The sequence below is a fragment of the Protomyctophum bolini genome (assembly GCF_963924005.1).
Source record: "Protomyctophum bolini genome assembly, chromosome: 2".
Classification (NCBI taxonomy): Eukaryota; Metazoa; Chordata; class Actinopteri; order Myctophiformes; family Myctophidae; genus Protomyctophum; species Protomyctophum bolini.
This window is the reverse complement of record NC_137863.1, coordinates 28,734,362-28,753,692: the sequence shown is the minus strand read 5'-3', so window position 1 is coordinate 28,753,692 and position 19,331 is coordinate 28,734,362. Positions and strand designations below refer to the sequence as shown.

At 44.0% G+C, this 19,331-nt stretch overlaps 1 protein-coding gene across 5 annotated transcripts in view; it reads right to left on the bottom strand.

Annotated features, from left to right (window-relative positions):
* erc2 (ELKS/RAB6-interacting/CAST family member 2) overlaps positions 1-19,331 on the bottom strand; it is a 54,097-nt gene that overhangs the window by 9,375 nt on the left and 25,391 nt on the right. For 3 of the 5 annotated variants that reach the window (XM_080793858.1, XM_080793859.1, XM_080793861.1), the window contains 13 exons: positions 17,782-17,937; positions 16,308-16,475; positions 15,407-15,574; positions 13,950-14,087; positions 13,157-13,297; positions 12,326-12,466; positions 8,321-8,523; positions 6,869-6,991; positions 4,431-4,445; positions 3,761-3,875; positions 3,081-3,241; positions 2,028-2,175; positions 868-1,605 (listed from right to left, as the gene is read on the bottom strand). In XM_080793858.1, the coding sequence (XP_080649984.1) occupies positions 868-1,605; positions 2,028-2,175; positions 3,081-3,241; positions 3,761-3,875; positions 4,431-4,445; positions 6,869-6,991; positions 8,321-8,523; positions 12,326-12,466; positions 13,157-13,297; positions 13,950-14,087; positions 15,407-15,574; positions 16,308-16,475; positions 17,782-17,937 (2,415 nt within the window). Of the gene's footprint in view, positions 1-867; positions 1,606-2,027; positions 2,176-3,080; positions 3,242-3,760; positions 3,876-4,430; positions 4,446-6,868; positions 6,992-8,320; positions 8,524-10,241; positions 10,278-12,325; positions 12,494-13,156; positions 13,298-13,949; positions 14,088-15,406; positions 15,575-16,307; positions 16,476-17,781; positions 17,938-19,331 lie in introns of all 5 variants that reach the window. The other 2 variants (XM_080793860.1, XM_080793857.1) reach the window with 2 other exon arrangements.

The window sequence follows — 19,331 nt, the reverse complement described above, 5'->3', positions numbered from 1 at the left end:
TGAGAGCTCAGTGACCAGCTCATGAACAAACACTATTTCTGAATGAGATCTTTTGTAATCGCTTCTGGCAAATAACAGAAGACATATAACACATTATTGTCTGCTGTGTTGCTTTTCGATGTGTACACTGTGTCATTTTATAGAGGTATCTAAAGAGCAAAAAGTAAGTTTCTGAACATGCCAAGTATCGCAAGACACCTGGAAAATATATTTGACCAAATAGGTGGAAAAAAATGCCAATAAGCCAGAACATTACATTACATTACAGCTTGTAAATTCTGGTGACTAGTTTCCATAGTTGCTGACAGTGTTTACAACATAGATGAGATGGTTGTGAGCCAAAGGCCTTATAATAACAACATCAAAAAGATATCAAGAACATTTCCCTATAGAGCACCGAAGTCTGACGTCAATATCGGTAGAGGTCGCAAGTCCATGGGTTGACGTTTTAGATAGCATCATATAAGAACTGTGTTTGAAAAATAAACATGTCATCCCAGCCGTTTCTCATATGGATATGAAGAATCAACTGACTGAGAGAAAACGCTAATGTTACTGCTGGTTTCGCTAGAAACAGACGGTATCAAATATGAGTGACTGGAGCCACCTCCCCGACAATTTAGCAGAGAGACTTTGTTTATTTTTAGACCACAATGCTTATATGAGATGATTTTAAGATGACCCCATAGAGAAATTACTTCCAGGAACCAGGGGATGAGTGAGTGACGTCAGGACTTCGGCACTCTATAGAGATGCTATATGTACGTATGACAGAAGCAGCTATATGACAGAAGTTAAGCTGTTTACATTCTAAGCATCTGTTTCTCCCTATGAGAAACAGCCACAGCGTCAAGAGGAAAGTCTCACCTGGTCTGGGGCAGGGCGGTGACCAGCATGGGGAGGTCCTCGGGCCGGCCCTCCGCGATGGTGCGGAGGCGGGTGGCGTGGATGCTGGGAGTGAGGCGGGCCGGCGTGTTGAGGGTGATGGGGGTGCGGAGGATGCTGCGGATGGGGATGCTGCGGGTGGGGTCCTTGCTGGGGATGCTGGGTATGCGGATGCTGCTGTGGGGGCGGTCCGTGGGGGTGCTGCTGCTGTGGGTGCTGCTGCTGTGGGTGTTGCTGCGTTGGGTGCTGCTGCTGTGGGGGCGGTCCGTGGGGGTGCTGCTGTGGGTGCTGCTGCGTTGGGTGTTGCTGCGTTGGGTGTTGCTGCGTTGGGTGCTGCTGCGTTGGGTGTTGCTGCGTTGGGTGCTGCTGTGGTGGGTGCTGCTGAGTTGGGTGCTGCTGCGGTGGGTGCTGTTGCGGGTGGGGGTGTTGGGACTGCGGGGGCCGTGGGTGCTGCTGCTGCTGCTGGGGCGGAGGCTGAGGGTGCTGAGGGTGCTGCGGGTGAGGGTACTGCTGCTGGGTCTGCTGCGGGTGCTGAGGGGGAGCCTGGGGGTGTTGCGCATGTGGTGCGTGCGGGTACGGAGCCTGCTGGGCGTGTGGTGGGTGGGGGTACTGTGGCTGTGGCTGAGGGTGCGGGGGTTGAGGCTGGGGGTGGTGGGGGCCGTGCGGGTGATAGTTCTCGTCTTCGTAGTTGTCGGCTATCAGCTTCATTCTGCTCTGTGTCTGCGGGATTAAAAGAGGTGCTGTTGATTGCAAAGATGCAGGATAAAGGCAGCGTCGTACACAATCAGTGGTTCTCCATTATAACCTTGTATACCAGTGCTTCTCAAAGTGGGGTCAGGGGACTCCCAGGGGTCCTTGAGTGGGCTTCAGGGTGTCCCTAGCTAAGTTCATATAGATTCTAAATCAGTTTAACGACTTTGGCCAAATACAATTTAATTTAGTCCTGCACACTCTCTTCACTTCACACAGCAGTAGTTTATTAGGCTACATTTTGGTATATTATGACCATCATCAAGGCAACTTGCCATGAAAATGTTTGAGAAACACTGTTGAATACACAACAGCTGGCAGGTAAATTTAGTTAATTAGTTAATTTAGCTAATTCAATATGGGTGTCTTCTTGCACAGAGTGCAGGACGAACCTGCTGTTTAAGCTGGTGCATCAGTCTGTCTTTTTCTCTCTTGAGGGCCAACACCTCCTCTTGGGACTTCTTCTTATTGGAGCCAGAGAGCTCCAGCAGAGCGATGTTAGCATCCTTCTCACTAATGGCCGCCAGGAGAGCTTGTTGTCTGAGGAGGATACAAGAAACAACATTATGACGACGTAATCATTAATTTCGCGGGACAATGACAAGTCAAAAGCAGTGGTGCAGCAAAGTACTCAGACTCAGTACTTGAGTGCTGGATTACAAGTTCTAGAATGGCTGTGGTAAATACAAAGCCATAGATCTCTCCTATAGAGCACCGAAGTCTGACGTAATTTACACATCCTACCTGGTTCACAGATCTTTTCCCCCATTCTGAATTCCAATAGACCTTTTCGTGTCAAATAAGAACTGTGTTCCAAAAATATCAAATTATCCCAGCGGTTTGACTCATGGATGTGAAGCATCAACTGACGGCGAGAAAACACCCTTTACGTCTGTGTGTGGGTTTTACAAATATTGAACCAATGAAAAGTATAAAAAAGGGCTTTTGAATAAACCTCCTATCTCCATTGGATCCTCAAACTGTCGGTCCAAACACTCAACTCCAACTTTAGAGATTAGAATGACGAAGTCAGACGGAAAAAAACTCCACATGAATGGTCAAAACCTTTTAACTCCACTTGAGCTGTATTTGGGTAAAGTGTTGATAATATATTAAGGAAGGACACATTCAAGTATTGACAATGTATAAAGTCACCATACCAACTTTGATGAGGCAGTATGTTTTTTTGTTTCTTTGTTTTTCAAAGTAAAAAATAATTGTCTTTGAAGTGGAGTGAAAGTATCCCAAAATACATCTCAATTAAAGTACAGATACTCAAAAAAATACTTAAGAACATTAGTCAAGAAAATGCACTTCTGATAGTAGTAGACAGTATTCATTTCCTAGAAAGAAAATGTAAAAATACATTAACCGACTATACGACCAGTGATGGAGAGAGAAGTCGGCACAAAAGCAATGCTGTTTCGTCAGATGTCGGCACTAACTTCATTTCCAGGATCTCCTCCAGCTGTTTCCTGCGTTCCTGTCTCATGTTGGTCAGATGTCCATCCCTCTCCTGTAGCGACTGTTGGGTTGATGAGAGCCGCTGCTTGGTCGCATCCAACTCCTGTCTGGTCCTTTCTAGAGTGTTCATTAGCTCTTCCAACTGACACACACACACGCACGCACGCACGCACGCACACACACGCACACGCACACGCACACGCACACGCACACGCACACACACACACACACACACACACACACACACACACACACACACACACACACACACACACACACACACACACACACACACACACACACGTTTTGTTACGTTCAAACCTGACGATATATATTTGTTTCCAGTCACTTCAATCACTTTACTTTGGTTGCGCAGGTCAGCGTTAAAAATAAGTCCCTTCGCTCGAGTCACACGCCCATTGGCTGTAGACAGAGTAATTTATCTTTGGAAGATTGTAACAGGCGGCCGTTCGCAACGCGCCTGTTTGCGCAGTTTCTCGTCTTTGCATTGACTTTGTATGTAATTGCACTGCTCTAACTATTCAGGTCTGAACGCAAATGTACTTTATGTATGTTAAAGAAAGATTTGTGCAGCCAACAAAAACAACACTTCTCACCATAAGCACTAAGCAGCAACATAATTTGCAAGATAAACCTGCACCTTTAAATGGTCCACAGTGCCATCTTTACGAGGATCTTGCCCCATGCCTTTCTTGTCTGCTTGGGGTCCAAGTTTAATGTTTGGACCCTTCTTAGGTTGGTCTTTGCCTCCTTGTCTGAAAACCACAAACGAATAGAGCATCACACATCAAAGGAGTCATTTCATTGAATCTGACATCCGCTAGCCTTAATCTGTTAGCAAAAAAGAAAAGAAAAGTGAGAGCTTGGAGACAGTTGTTACCAAAGGTGATTAAATTCAATACTGAATTTGCACATACTGTAAGTAAACAAAAACTAATTATTTTAAAGCACCTCTCAAGATGTCAACGGGACAAATTCACAACGTTTTAGTCACGGATTAATCATTTACCACAGTTTCTCATTGGTGTGTTAGAGGACCTTGTTGAGATGACTCACAGGCCCCACAGTTATGCCTAATTTCATATGCCGGAAATAGTCGATCTACAACGTCACAGTGTGCTGCAAATTATTGTGAGCTTGAACTCGTTGCAACTCATTGTAAGCATGTAGATCAGCTATTTTTGGTGCTGGACACCGTTGTGCAACAAAATATAAATCAGGCATTAGAATGAGGGTGGCAGAGTGCGTCAGGTGCCAGGTGGCAGTGTGGAGAGGGGGCAGGGAATCATGCCAAGAGGGACGTCACTTACCGGCTGGGAGCTAGACTGCAGGCAGGCAGAGGAAGAGGAGAGGAGGGGGAGACAGGATACAAGAGGAGATAGAGAGTCAAAGACATTAGACGTTCGCAATAAAATGAAACAGGGCCAAGAGAAGACCAAGGTGCACGGTGAAACCCTCAGTGCCAAACAGACCCAAATTGACTCAAAATGGTCCGTTTGGATCTGTTTTTCACACTCTCAGAGTCATTGAGTCACTGAGGATTTTACTGTGATGTGCTCATCCACAAACAATGTGGGCGAGTAGTTCAAAGGCACTTACACACACAAAATCCTCAGCGTCAGTTTAACTCTATAAGAGTACAAAATCAATTGACCTATATACTGTAAGCGGCCGTCCACTTTTTTTTACACTCCCGGAGTTCAATAACATGGGACGTTGCTGTGTGCAACGGCGGCTGCCTCGCAGCCGGACAGAGCTACTACAGGGTGCAGAACTGCAGATAGTACAATGTGCATCTGCCGCCAAGGCCTGGGAGTGGCAGACATGCAGTCGGACAGGGAGAAATCAGCCGTGTGTGGAAAAGAGGAAGAAGAGGAAGAAGTAGGTTGGAGCATCGAGCAAGAGATTAAGGACAGCTATGCAAACAGCAAGACGGTTGTCTGGGTCAGGTGAGTAAAGAGGGTGAGTGCATGGTACAAAGAGGTTCAGTTGCAGACTAGTAGTTGCAGACAGACAGCAAGACGGTTGTCTGGGTCAGGTGAGTAAGGACAGGAGGGTGAGTGTGAGTGGTACATATAGAGGTTCAGTTTCGTGAGAGAAGAGCTAGACAGCTGATATGATACACCTCAGGCTGACCGGTGGTCTACTACAGCAAGTAGATCAAAGGATTGGCACACTCAACTCACAAAACTTAGTTTAATACCAGTTGCAGATCCTTAAACATAACATACGCAATTAACATCCAAGCTTGGAAACATACTGTGAGCTAATGTGTTTCTACCTATACTACAGCACCATGTAAGACCTGCAGCATGACAACTTAATTCATGCAGGCCTACCACACTGTTAGTATGTGGTAGAGCAAGCTAGGCAGAGCAGGATGGACTGGACTGGGGATGTGGAAAGGGTAAGGAAAGGGGAGCAGGGAAGGAGCAGTTATTGGAAAACGTCATCAGAGAATAAAGCCCTAATTTGGTGATTATTGTGTTATTGAGAGGGAATTGAGTGGTGAGTGAGGTTAAAAGGAGATTTTATGGGTGAAGACAGGCAGATACAGTAGGTGTCTGGTATATAAGCAGGGGAGATACATGCTGATGACAGGAGAAAGTCTCAGCTCTAATAATGACAGAACCTTCAGCTATATAAAACAGCCAACACACACACAAAAAAACACAGAATAAGGTATATAATGTGTGTGCATGTGTGTGTACAATGGAATACATGTATTGAGTGTGTTAAGGTGAAAGGGAAACAGACAGGTTGTAAAATCACACCAATTAAATCAAATAATTTAACCTGACAATGTATTTTGTTTCGTTTTTTTCTCTCTATTTGTGTATTTGTATTGTATATTGTCAATGTTACCTGACTAGTGACTACAGATGTTAATTAGCATTCTATCCAACACAGCAATATGTGAATTATAACTGCAATCTAACTTAACAATCTAACAATATAACTTTGGTTACCATGGATATTGTGCAATTTGTTTGCCGACATTCTTTTCTATGATGACTATCTAGAATGCTTGGTGTGATTTACAGCCTTGTGTGAAAGCACGATGATGCAACATCAGGCCACAACATGAACCACAGGGCAGTGAGGGCACAATAACACTGGCAAGGAGTCAAAGTAATACATTACAGTCACAATATATGCCTAAATAAATGGACATATATTGCCGAATTTAGACTTCATACTTGACAATGATTGTTGCATAGATGATGCAAAACCTTCTGCATCATGTTGTTATATGATGTTATATTAAAATATTAATAACATTAAAAACATCATCACAAACATCATATGCAATTTATAGTTTTCTCATCAATGCAGAGATTGATGTGTGCAGCCATGCAATTTAGAAACAGAAAATAGCCACATGCACAATCACACACAATACACACACATGAGCAAAAAGACACTGAGGGACTACCACTTGCAGCACTAACATAACAGACCCACCTTTGCACATTCCCATACAACTGAAATAACATAAAGGAATGCATAATATTTGCACAGGAATTACATGGATCTTGAGATCTTTCTATCACGTGGATGGGCAAGGAAAGTGATAGTAGACATGCTTCATAGTAGAGAGAGCCCATCACTCTGATATAAAGATCTGTGAATCCGTCAGACAGCAGGCAGACCCATGCAAACAGATGAAACCAGAGGCAGGTGCAGCGGTCACAGTCGCAGACTTGGACCACGCAGCCGAGCTTAAGTGCCAGGGCAGAGCACTCACTTTCCCAGGAAATCCCACACCATGCCCCCTATCTGCGGGGGGGCAGCGGTCACAGGGGGGGCGGGGTCAGGGGGGGCTCTGCCACCGGGATGAGGGGCAGGGCGAGGGGCAGGGGGAGGGGGACTGGTGGCAGGGGCACAACAAGGTGTAGAGTGAGAGAAGGAAGGCACGAGTAGAGACAGAGAGGTGTGAGGGAGAAAGAATGAGAAAAAAAACAGAGAAAGAAAAGTGAAAAATAGGATTGAGAATCATCAGAAATTAGGGCAGAAGAGGGTGGAGAGAGGGCAATAAGGACAGTGAGGAATGCAAGATAAATGAAGGAAGAGGACAGAGTAGAGTAGGTAAAGATGGCAAAAGAAGGACAAAATCACTCAGTTATCCAGACACTACAGATAGTTAACATGACACTGAAATGAAAATAATGTCCAGGGACAGGGCAGGGGTAGGGACAATGGGACATTGACAATGTCCACTGGCAGCTAGGGCAGGAATACTATAGGGCAGGAGACGGTGCTCATGTGTGAATCAGATGTAATATATTCTAACCAATCTCTACTTCAGTATCTCTCAGGTGTTTTCAATAACTGTTACCCACACTGCAAATCATCCAAACGTTTGGCCAGTTGGCTCTGACGTGGACAAACATTGTGTATGGGTTGTACTGCATGTCCTGGCGTGACCAGACTCATTTCACACTTGCAGATTGGTCTGGTTTCCATGGGATGGGAGGGGAGAATGAGGGCACTGTCATCTTTATGGATGTAGGGGACATTTTCAATCCAACCCAATCAGGACTGATACACTGTAATTATGCTGTGCCCTTACAGAAGTGCTTGAGTTGGATTGATTAGTAAACATTGCTAGTCACCACAACTAATACATTATGACAATATTTACATAAACACCCAGTTTGAAGTTTATCCAAATGCATATCAAATATTATCCATTGAAAGGCTGAATGTATCAACACGTGATGTGACACTGGTGCACACGAAAATGACGACGAACATGACAAGCTCAGAGGCAATTAACCAATTAAGCCCTATCAAACCATCAAACAAAATAAATTATGTTCAATGTTTTGAAAAATGGAATAAAATAAAATATTCTGCAATGACATTTTTAACCTACAGGCTACAGTATAACGGCACACCCAAAACAGGCATGCCAAGTTGGAAGTGGTAAAAAAGTATGAAGCATACAGTAAGAGACTTTCAAGATGACGTGATCCATGAAGGGATCTTTGGAGCTCTAGGATGATAGATGACAACCGTCTGATAACAGTGACAATAATCTACCTTCACATAGTTAACAATTGTTAGCAAAGGCAATCCTTCATCATTTTAATTGTGGATATAACAATAATATAGTACACCGTGAGTGTAGCTCCTTTTGAACATACAGTACAACGTACTGGAAACAAATCCATAAAATCCTCTTAATATTTGTTACCTTTCCAGCTCGGCAATCTTCTTGTCCTTGTCGTTCTTCTCTGTTTCTACCTCCCTCAGGATGTCCAGGAGTCTCTCGAGCTCCGTCTGGGCCTTGCCAGCTTCATCCTTGTAGTAGGAAACCTCCTTCTCCAGGAGTTTGACCCGGTCCACATACTCCGGGTTCCCCCTCGGCATTGTCTGCTGCTCCCCCTCATGAGCCTTCTGCAACAATGGCACGCATGCGCACGCGCACACACACACACACACACACACACACACACACACACACACACACACACAGACAGAGAGAGAGAATTATGCTACCAGTAACCAGTAGCCTATCCGACTTGCGCGGCAGATACAGTGAAGCCCTATTTCTACTTTGTCATACGTCCTTGTCACTCCCCCAGTGAGCGACATGGTCGTATGGCGAAGTAAATGAGCCATAACACAGTTACTGGCACAGGAAGAGACGCATACATTCCAGTCAGCCAGAAAATTTACTAGCTACACTTCCCTTCCTCTCTGAATGAATAAAAGGCTTTTGGATAAGGGCATCATTACTGGTACTGCTTCATTTAGCGCTAACAAAGCTATTACTGCGCTCTGTTTGTCTGCCAGTCACTTGGCACACAAAATATCTGTGTGTCCACACTGTACATTTATGTATGTATATTGTGTTTGTTTTCTTATACTTGAGTTGATACGTGAGTTTTAAACTGCAGGCCATTTTGGGCAATCGTTTGTGTGTGCATGCGTGTTCATGTATTTGTGTTTGTCAGGTCAAACTACAATATGTTATAATATTCTTTACAATGAGATGTGTGGCAGCAGATGGTTCAAATCATCCTGTTCTCCTGGACTGTCCCATCAGAGCACCACTAGCCACTACGGACTAATCACAATTCTCTTCTATAAATGAACAGTATAATTCAGGGGTGGATGCCCGGAACTGTACAGTATATCACCCTTGAAATGACACCCAACCACACACAATCACAAGGTTGCACAAGAGTTAATACTGAATCAAGGGAAAGAAGTTCACCAAAACAGCATAGTGATCAACAACCACTGCTGGGATATCTCACCTACATTCACCACATACAGTAAGAACAACAACAATGATGCAGTGCAACAGTGACACTGAGACATGCATCAAGGTAGAACACGTCATGCAAGCCCCACAAAGCTGCACAATCTTTGCAATGGCCAGTCCAAGAACAGAGAGAACAGAAGCAATAGAATCCAAGTCAATCAGTAGGCAGTCACTAAAGTATATACACAATAAAATCCTTAGTGATAATTAAATGCAAATAGAACTAAATGGACCCTATTTGTACTCTCTTCGGATCCTTACCGGTTCCATTGGTTCCATTTGTAAGCTCTTCAGAGCTGAAATAACACTATGGATTTTACTGTGTAATGCCATATTTCAAGCATGAGGAGAGAGGCTGTCATTTGATTGACCGCACGGCGCACAGTATTTTTTCCAAATGAATAGATTTGTTTTATGTTGTCAGTAGACTATGAACAGTCAGTCACACAACATTTGAAGCCTACTAATCAATAAGTCAACGCAAAAGAGAGAAAAGTTGATAACGGACCAAACTCATAGAACCCTTTGGTTTATATATGAGTTTGGTCCGTTTTCACCTTTTCTCTACACTTTCTAAAAAGTTATCTGTAGGCATGAACGTCTCTTTATCGTAAAAAAACGGTTGAAGTGCACACGGTAGAGTGAAATGCACAGAATTCAGGGTGTAACACAAAGCTCGAGGAATAATAAAACAGTGCCACAGTCCACATGCATCTAAACTCGGTGAGTGAAAGCAGAACTCGGGGAGTCGACTGTGCGTGATCACCCAATAGCACGTTCAAAAGGTTAACAGTGTCCTCATGCTTTCAATATGTGCTTCCGACAGCTCCAGAGAGGGACTTACAGGATTGTTCATCTGACTGAATAGCTGCTCAGCTTGCTACATTGCAAAGGGGTGGGGGGAGGGAGGGGGGTGTGATTGAGGGGAGGAGATGAAGAAGCGAGGGGAAGATGCAGGATAGTACGGTTAACAATTTTGGATTTAACCAGAATGAAGAACAAGTGGCACCATCAGGGCAGAGCAGACATGTTACAGGTCATGTTGGACAGCTCAGCACCATTATAGTCTCAGTGCACAAATACAAATGTGGATATAGGGACATTGAGGACGATATATACGTTATGAATTATGGCAGAACATATTATCTAATGGACTCCGTTCCTCTCATTTATCCGATGATGTGGGTGCAGCCAGTTAGGGAATTCAACTTATTCAAGGATATCAATCATGGTGGGTCGACTCGCTAAAAAACACGGTTAGCAGGAGCAGTGCACGCTTATAAACAACAAGGCAGGTGCGCCGACAGCAGGGCCTTCAGGCTCATGAGGCGCACGCAAGTGAGTCATGAGGCAAGTGAGTACCCATGCAGAGCAACCAATGGCCTTGTGCGTCAACAAGCAGAGTCTGAGTTACACACAGATAGAAAGGGATATAGGAGAAAGGGAGATTATACTATCTTGCATATCGTTGCTGTCGAGTGAAAAACTTGCATGTCATTTTCAATCAATCACATTGCTTGGTCGAATTTCCATGTTGTAAGACATTTGTAAGCAAGTAGCAAGTAGGACATTAATCTCAGAAGAAAACATAAAACGTTGAAATATGGTGATGCTGTTACAAGGTTTCTCCCTGACAACAACACATTGTAGGCTACATTAATACTGCCATGAAACATCATTTTTGGTTCATGAATGTCACCATTCAACATAGCTAGCTTAGTTGGGCTTAGCTTAGCTGGACGACCCAATGCGAGCGAATGAGGAAGTGCATTATTCATACAACACTTCCCTGTGACGCAGGATGTAAGGGGTGGTCCCTGGGTGAAACACCTGCTTTTTAGGAAGTCAGCAGCAGCCAGTGGCTAAATACAAATGCTGAGGTAATGCAGTTGAAGGTAATAATAGGTATGGCATTTAGGTGTTTCTGTGTGCCAAAATGGCCACTGTGAAAATTATCTATTGATGGTCCTTCATGGCATTTAGGTGCAATTTTCAGGGGCTTCTCAAGCAGTTTATTAGCATCATTAGTTGCAACTAATAGTAGCCGAGTCCCTGTTTACTCAACCATTCCAGACCCATTGAGATGGCTGTGTGCCAGACACATTTTCCCAAACTGAATCAATACCCTAGCCTACATAGAGAAACAAAACGTAACTGTTAGCTCAATCTCATTGTAAATACGATATTCAATAGAAATTCTAAAATGTCAATGCCAGATTTTGATGTTGATATTGATTGATGTTTAAACCTTCCATGCAAAATGGTAGCCACTTAGCCCACTGCAGCAGCAGTGCTGCTCTGCCAAGACTGTCTCATCAACACAGCTGATACTGTATTTATATTGTGATTAGTTTGTGTGCTGTCCTGCTCATTTGAGCACTGCTGGAGAGGCCATTTCAATCAATCACATTGCTTGGTCGGTACTTCCATATTATATGATATTTTACTGTTGAAACCGGCAGCATTGCAAAACGTGTGTGTTGGCGGGGAACGGGATTAAGGATCACACATTCAGTCACTGTTAAACAATAATCAGAAAATGTGCTGCCAGTTATGTATAGTTGAGTGAAGAGTAATTAAACATTCATAAACATTTTATGAATGATGTGTGTTATTGAAATTAATTTGCCCTTGCTAAATGAATCACCAAATTTGCCACAAATTGCAATGTATGGTATAATTACTTGTTCCTGAAATCAGACCTACTGATCACACACTGGTTCAGTGGTGATCTGCATCTGATTCATGATTGGAAACATAGGACCCAAAAGGAAACAAGACCACAAGGACTTTTTTGGTGCTATCCTTTTAGAAGTGACTGTACTATGTTGCTGTTTGCATTTCTGTCTAAAGGTATTCAATCAATCAATCAATGGACAAATGAAAGGAATGACAGGATGTGATCTGCCCTTTGAGATGAACACCTACCTTTTGCAACTGTGTCTCCAACTTACTACACTCCTCTTTTTTTTGCTCGATAGCGATCTCGAGGGACTTGAGTTTTGAGTCCTTCTTGAGCCCAGAGGAAGCCAGGGATGAGGCATGCTCCTTCAGATCGATGAGACTGGACTGCAGGGTAGGCACACAGAAAAGATGCTGACCACCAGAAGCAACCAGGAAAGCAGACAGACAGGTCAGCAACAATCCAGACAGGTCTGGTCTCAAAGCACCAGAGGGCACATCACAACAATCAATCAATCAATCAATCAATCAATCAATCAATTTAAAAAAGCAGCGGGGGAAATCCCTTGTTCACAGACAAACATAGGCTTATACTGTATGTACTGTAGGCTTATGCATTGCTGTAGACAAGGAAAGAGGTTCTTTACACACTGTGGGCGATATGACTTCAAATAAATACAGTAATATGATTATTTAAAACTTTTGCCTCGATTACATTCTTATGAAAATAGAAGATTTACAAGATCATAACGGCTATAAAAACCTGCTTCTTGATTATTCAATTAGCCTACATAAGCAATATTACGATATATTTTAGTTTAATTGCCCAGCAATTACTGTGTACACACCATACAGCACTTACAGCACAGTATGCACATAAAGGACAGAAACACACGCACGCACAGTCGCACACACGCACACAATCTGGTATTCTTTCAGAACACAACTGCCGCCCTCACACACCCATAAGAAGAGGGTAATAGTCCCTCTAATCCACACACGCAAACTGAGTTAGAGCCACTGACAAGTACATGAACGCATGCTCTCTCTCTCTCTCTCTCTCTCTCTCACACTGACCTCTTTCTCTGTTAATTCAAGCTGCAGAGTGTTGACCTTTTCCTTCAGGTCCTTGTTCTCCTTTTTGTAGGACTCCGCCTCTTCAAGGCGTTCTCTGTCCTCTCTTTCTCTTTGGTCCTTCAGACGCTCTATAATTCTCTCCTGTCAAGAACGCACACACAACATTTTTGTAAACTAGGTCTATGGGGGAAGATATAAATGTAAATAATCCCAATGCATGTTGAATTCATTTTCAATAAAGTGCTCAATCAATCAGTCCTCCTAGTGGGAACAATTCTGCTTCAACCAGAACAATGCTAACAATGCAATGACCGATCAGATGATGAGGGTGGGTCATTTGTAGGGCCAGACAGTCAGGCTCGATATTTGACTTTGTCTCTGTATTGGCAGCCGATTTGTCCCATTTTACCACTTTCAAGCTGGCATCCTTAATTTGGGCATGGCATTCCAGATGAACATTTTGAAACATTTTCAAAAAAATTCACATCAGTTATTTTTTAATCATTCTGAATATAATAGGGCTTAAGTAATAAAGGTCATGTGTTCATTTTGATCTATCAAACTATAGATTGATCTATCTATTATTTGTGTTTTAATGAATGAATGTACAGTTATGTATTGATTTATTTGTGCTTATATGTTACACATTCTCAAATTTTATTTATAAAGCACCCTTCCAAATAATGTTGCTTTTTGAAAAACAAATCAGTCAAAACATTGGTTTTGACTGATTTGTTGGTCTGTCGGGCTCTAGTAATTTGTGTGTAGCATGTAGAAACTGGATGGTCTGTACCTTCTCAGAGAGTGCCTCCTCCAGCGTGGCCAGGGCAGTGTCTGTGTTACTGGAGTCAGTCTGCAGGGACTTGACCCTGTCCTTCAGGTTCCCCAGCTGCTTGTCCTTGTCCCGAAGCTGCTCCTGTAGATTCTCAATCTGACATAGGGTCGGGGGGTGGGTGGGGTTGTCGGGGGGGTCCATGGGGGTGGAGAGACACAGAGCCAGAGGTGATTATTAGCATGGGTTGGACTGAGAGTGGGGTTGTTGAAGAATGATACCCTCTGCTGACGGGTCGGGACGCGTGCCAGGGTTTTACCGCAAAGGAGAGCCAAGCTCTTGCCCTTTCAGAAGGAAATTATATCCAGTGTCGTCGGATTGCCTGATCGGAGGAAGTCCTAATAAAGCTGCACTTGCTGAGAATGATGAGAGTGTGTACACTGCCGACTAAAGACGGCTGATAACTGTCTCAGGACATGCAGACAGAATAAGGCACATCATTACTGAGTAGGCAGGCTACAGCGATTGCTTTGCTGTGCGACAATATCTGTAGGCGTATAGTCTGAACAACACGGTCAGTGATGAAAGAGTTTTAGAAACGTAGACTGATAATAGAGAGAGGAGTGAATAGAGGCATTGCACAAGCAGAAAAGGAGCAGTACAGTAGAGAAAGCAGGAAAGAAAGGCAGATGGGCATGGACGAGGGAGGTCAGGGTGAGAGAGCGAGAGAGAGGGAGAGCGAGAGTAACACTCAAGAGTGTATTTATAGCACACACACTAGAGCCAGTGAAGCAGAAACATCTCCTTCCTTGTCCGTTCAAGACATTTCCCCCGGAGAGCAACAGAGACTCTCATCCCTCAATGCAGAGAGAGAAACCACTCATTCACACATTTTCTGAGTGTAGTTTACTTAAAAAAAAAGAAAGGCGCTAATATTTTTGCCATTTACTGTACGTTAATTAAAAATAAAAAAATTATAATGGCTCACAGATAGGTAGGATGTAGTTCTTCTTATTTTTGGGTTGGAAAAACTTTGGAAAAAAAGAAAGAAAGAAAGAAAGAAAGAAAGTGGAGAAATGAAGAGAAATAACTATGCTTTATCTTTATCGTGTGTGTGTGTGTGTGTGTGTGTGTGTGTGTGTGTGTGTGTGTGTGTGTGTGTGTGTGTGTGTGTGTGTGTGTGTGTGTGTGTGTGTGGGTGCGTGTGCGTGTGTGTGTGTGTGTGTGTGTGTGTGTGCGCGCGCATGCAACTCCTCATCTCTCTACTCTCATTCTTGTCTCTCGAATTATAATGTTCTGTTTTCCAAAATTGCTAAAACATAGCCGATCTACAAGCTCACAATGCATCGATCTACAAGCTCACAATGCATCGATCTACAAGCTCACAATGCATCACAATGCATTGTGTGGTTAAAACAACAGTCTGTGAGATCAACGTCCACCAGCCGTTTGTTGTGTCTTTGGTTGACTCCGCTGACCTTTTTCTGCAGGACGTTGATTTTTCTCTCCTTCACTTCCAGCATGTCCTTCATGTCGCGGATCTCCCCGGCCAGAGTGCCCTTCTCCTCTGTCAGGTCCTGCAGCTGCTTGGTCTTTTTGCTCAGGAAGGACTCCTTCTCCTCCAGACGCAGGCGCAGGGCATCCACCTGAAGCGCAGTGGGAGCACACAAACAGGAGCACCTCAAAGGCAGTCACAGTTAAACCTATAGCGGCCATTTTCGGTAAAGCTATTTCGTATACCCAGAGCCGGATCTACAGTACCGTTGGGCTAGGGTGGGGTGCAGCCCGGGGCCCAAAAAGTAAGATGAAATTGTAAAGTATTGCAATCCAATTCAAGCGAGATTTATGTTTAGTTATATTTAGTATTATGGTTAAAACGATGCGATTGTCTTGTGGGGTAGCTGTGGAAAGCCCTAAAGCCCACCATGCACAGTGACTAGTCTCTGTCTGTCTGTCTGTCTGTCTGTCTGTCTGTCAGGAAATAGAGAGGCCACTTGGGAATCGGAAGGTTCATAGTTCGATTCTCTGTATCGTTCCAATTTCTTCTCTGTATCGTTCCAATTCCTTCCGTGAGGATGTCTCTGCGGACTGGAGCCAAAGGGGGAGGAGCTGAGAGCTAGTGTGGCCAATTAGAAGACGGGGTGCGCTGCGTACATGTTTTCATTGGCTTGTGGGCACATCTTTTTTGCACGTGACATCTTTACACTTGTTATAATAGATAAAGTGTTTAGGCATTAGGTTGATGCATGTGTTCAGGCATGGGATTCGTTGTGACCAGAGTCAGAGCGAGGATCTATTAGGGCAGTTAGCCAATAAGATTGCATGACACCAAACAGATTCTGAGCTTTCAAATTGGTTACCAGCAGCGGTCTGTGTTACCTCTGTTTGCAGGATGGCAGCGCGTTGCTCCTTGGCAGTGAGAGACTCTTTGAGCACCTCTATGTGCTGTTTGCAGTCTGAGTTCTGGTTGTTGAGCGTCTCGAGTTTGGTCTGCAGGGCCAGGAGCTCGGACTCCTTTTTGGAAAGCTCCTGCTTCAGCTGGTCAATCTGCTCAAGACCATGGGACGTTATTTCAGCACATGTTCAAATACTGAATATAATTCTGTGTGTGTGTGTGTGTGTGTGTGTGTGTGTGTGTGTGTGTGTGTGTGTGTGTGTGTGTGTGTGTGTGTGTGTGCCTGTGTGCATGTGTGTACTGTATTGCCTGCATGTGTTACTAAGAACATAATGTACGCGTTTACATGTTACACAGCAGCAGAGGTGCATACTGTACAGTATATTACCTTGTGGTAATACTTCCATAAAGTCAGCACGGATATAATAAAAGGCTTTTGGTTAGAAGGGGTGGGTCAGTTAAGTAAAGCTTTCCTACTGTTTTCCATCACCATGCGTTCCTCTCATTAAAGATGCATTTAGGAGCGACTCCCCTGCATTCGTCATGTATTATACACCACTTCCATCTATGATTGATGAAAAGAGCTCTAAAAATAGGAGAACAAAACTGCGGCTGGTCCGTGCTTATAGCTGTCTAATATCATAAGAGGGATGTAAACATGGTGCATACTTTGTGCACAGCGGTGTTGCTGACTGAAAATTTGTTTTCCTTATCTGCTTAGAAATCGGTAGCAGCCTCTCAGCCTAAAAATCTACATAAATTAGGCTCAAAGCTTCCGGAGACAGCATACACCTTGATGTGGAAACAATTGCTGTTGTGTAAGGGACAGGTTGATGACAACATACTGTACTGAAATCTTAACCGATTGAGGCCAGGTAACTGCTTAACCACAAAAATGTATACTTTATCTCATTATCTGATCTACAGCTTGTTTCTTTTTTGTTTTAGTTTTTCGCCTATAATAATATGCCCAACAATGGGATACCCTGGGTTGAAGTAGCTTTGTCAGAACCAGTCGTAGTAAACAGCTTGTTGAAAAAGGATTCATTTAATGAGAATTACAAATACGGTAAGTAAAGGATGGTTAGATGGCACGATGGTATAATTAGGCACCTCTGAATAAGCCTTTGAATACATTAGCTAATTATATTGTTAAAGGTGTCCTTGTCATTGCTATTGCACTGTACTAGAAAAAAGCAATGCCTCAGTCAGACAGTTGCCAACGAAACACTTTGCTGATGACACTATCAATTTAATGCTAAAGTGAGCGTGTTTCAGAAACGTTGCCAGCTCAATCGGTTCACTTCAGTCCATACAGCAGCGAGCCAATGCAGTTTGTAGGATTACACTGAGCATTTAATTGATGTAAATAAATGTATATGGTATATGTAAATGTATATCAAGGTATATGTCTGTACTGTACATACAATTTCCCTCATTCTCCATCCGTGTGTATACCTTGGTCTTCATGAACTTGGAGTGGTTCTTGTACACTTCCATTTGCTTGATCTCCTCCTCCCGGTCCTCTGAGTTCAGTAAGCCGTTCGCCTTCAACATCTGGATCTCGTCCTCCAGATCGCGGATGTTGCGCTCCAGAGAGGCGATCTTGGTGTCCTGCACGCAAACATGCAGAAGAGAGACACCTCACAACTAAGACTGGCATTTCCACAAAGTTGCGTGCAGCAAACAGCACAGTGCACTCGGAACATTAGGCAAAAGAGTAGCAATGAGCAGCTGAAAGTGAAAATGAGAGCCCAGTAGAAAGAGAGAGACAGAGAGAGAGAGAGAGAGAGAGAGAGAGAGAGAGAGAGAGAGAGAGACAGAGAGAGGAGGGAGGGAAAGAGAGAGGGAAACGGAGAGATAGAGATGGAGATTGACGTAGCTGAGAGTAACTGCAGTATCTATGGGTAATATCAGATGAAAATCGCTTGCAGCCACACAGAGGATTAATCACCATTTGAAAATATTGAGCCGACATCCAGCACAGAGACAGAGAGATCAGCCCAACCAGAGGGAAACGTGAGGTGAAGTAAGAGCCGTGTTGCTGTAGTTGCTGGCAGATCAATGCCGAAGTTACAGACTGGACTGCGACTGCGAGTGCAGCTTTTTAAATAAATAATACCATGTCTTTAAGATTAGACCATGGTCCATCTCCCTCTCCTGCGGAACATTGAACTAGAACCTTGTTCTCTCTCTCTCTCTCTCTCTCTCTCTCTATCTCTCTCTCCCCACCCCTCCAGATTTTTCTGAACTTCTGAACTTCTGGCTTGCGTCGGTGGCCAGGTATAGCCCACCAGAGAGGAGAATGCCATCGATTAAAAAGAAAACCTTCCTTCCTCACCGAAATGAGCGAGGAAACACCAATATCAATGTTTAGCGCTAAACGTGCAGTTTACCCTAAGTTTCGCAGAAAAAGGACCCATTTCCCAAAGGATCCATTTTCTGCACTCTCTGAGGACTTTGATGTGCACAACTATCTCCTCTCAGTCTAAGACGTATAGCCTCGTGCCGAGGCAGGTAACAGCTCTGAGAACATTACTGTAACAGACAGGACTTCATACTGTACCTCAGCGGTCAGAGTTTTAATTCCATCCAAATGCTTTCAGTGGTTCATCGACCTAGGTCAGTCAATCTTGTCCTTTATCTCTCTCTTGTCGTCCGTCTGTCTGTCTGTCTGTCTGTCTGTCTGTCTGTCTGTCTGTCTGTCTGTCTGTCTGTCTGTCTGTCTGTCTGTCTCTGTCTCTCTCCCTCTTTCTATCTCTCTGCATACTGCCGTAAACAACCACACCTGTTTCCATGGTAGCAGCAGGCAGGCTGTGTGCTCTGTGGTGTCTCTGGTGGGTGAGTGAGTGAGTGAGCGAGGGAGGGAGGGAGAGAGGGATGAAGGGAGGAACGGAAGGATGGAGTGAGAGAGGGAGGGAGGTAGGATTACTCCTGCTGCTCTTAGCATCCATACAGCACTGGAGGAGCAAAAAGAGAGAGAGAGAGAGAGAGAGAGAGAGCTGAGA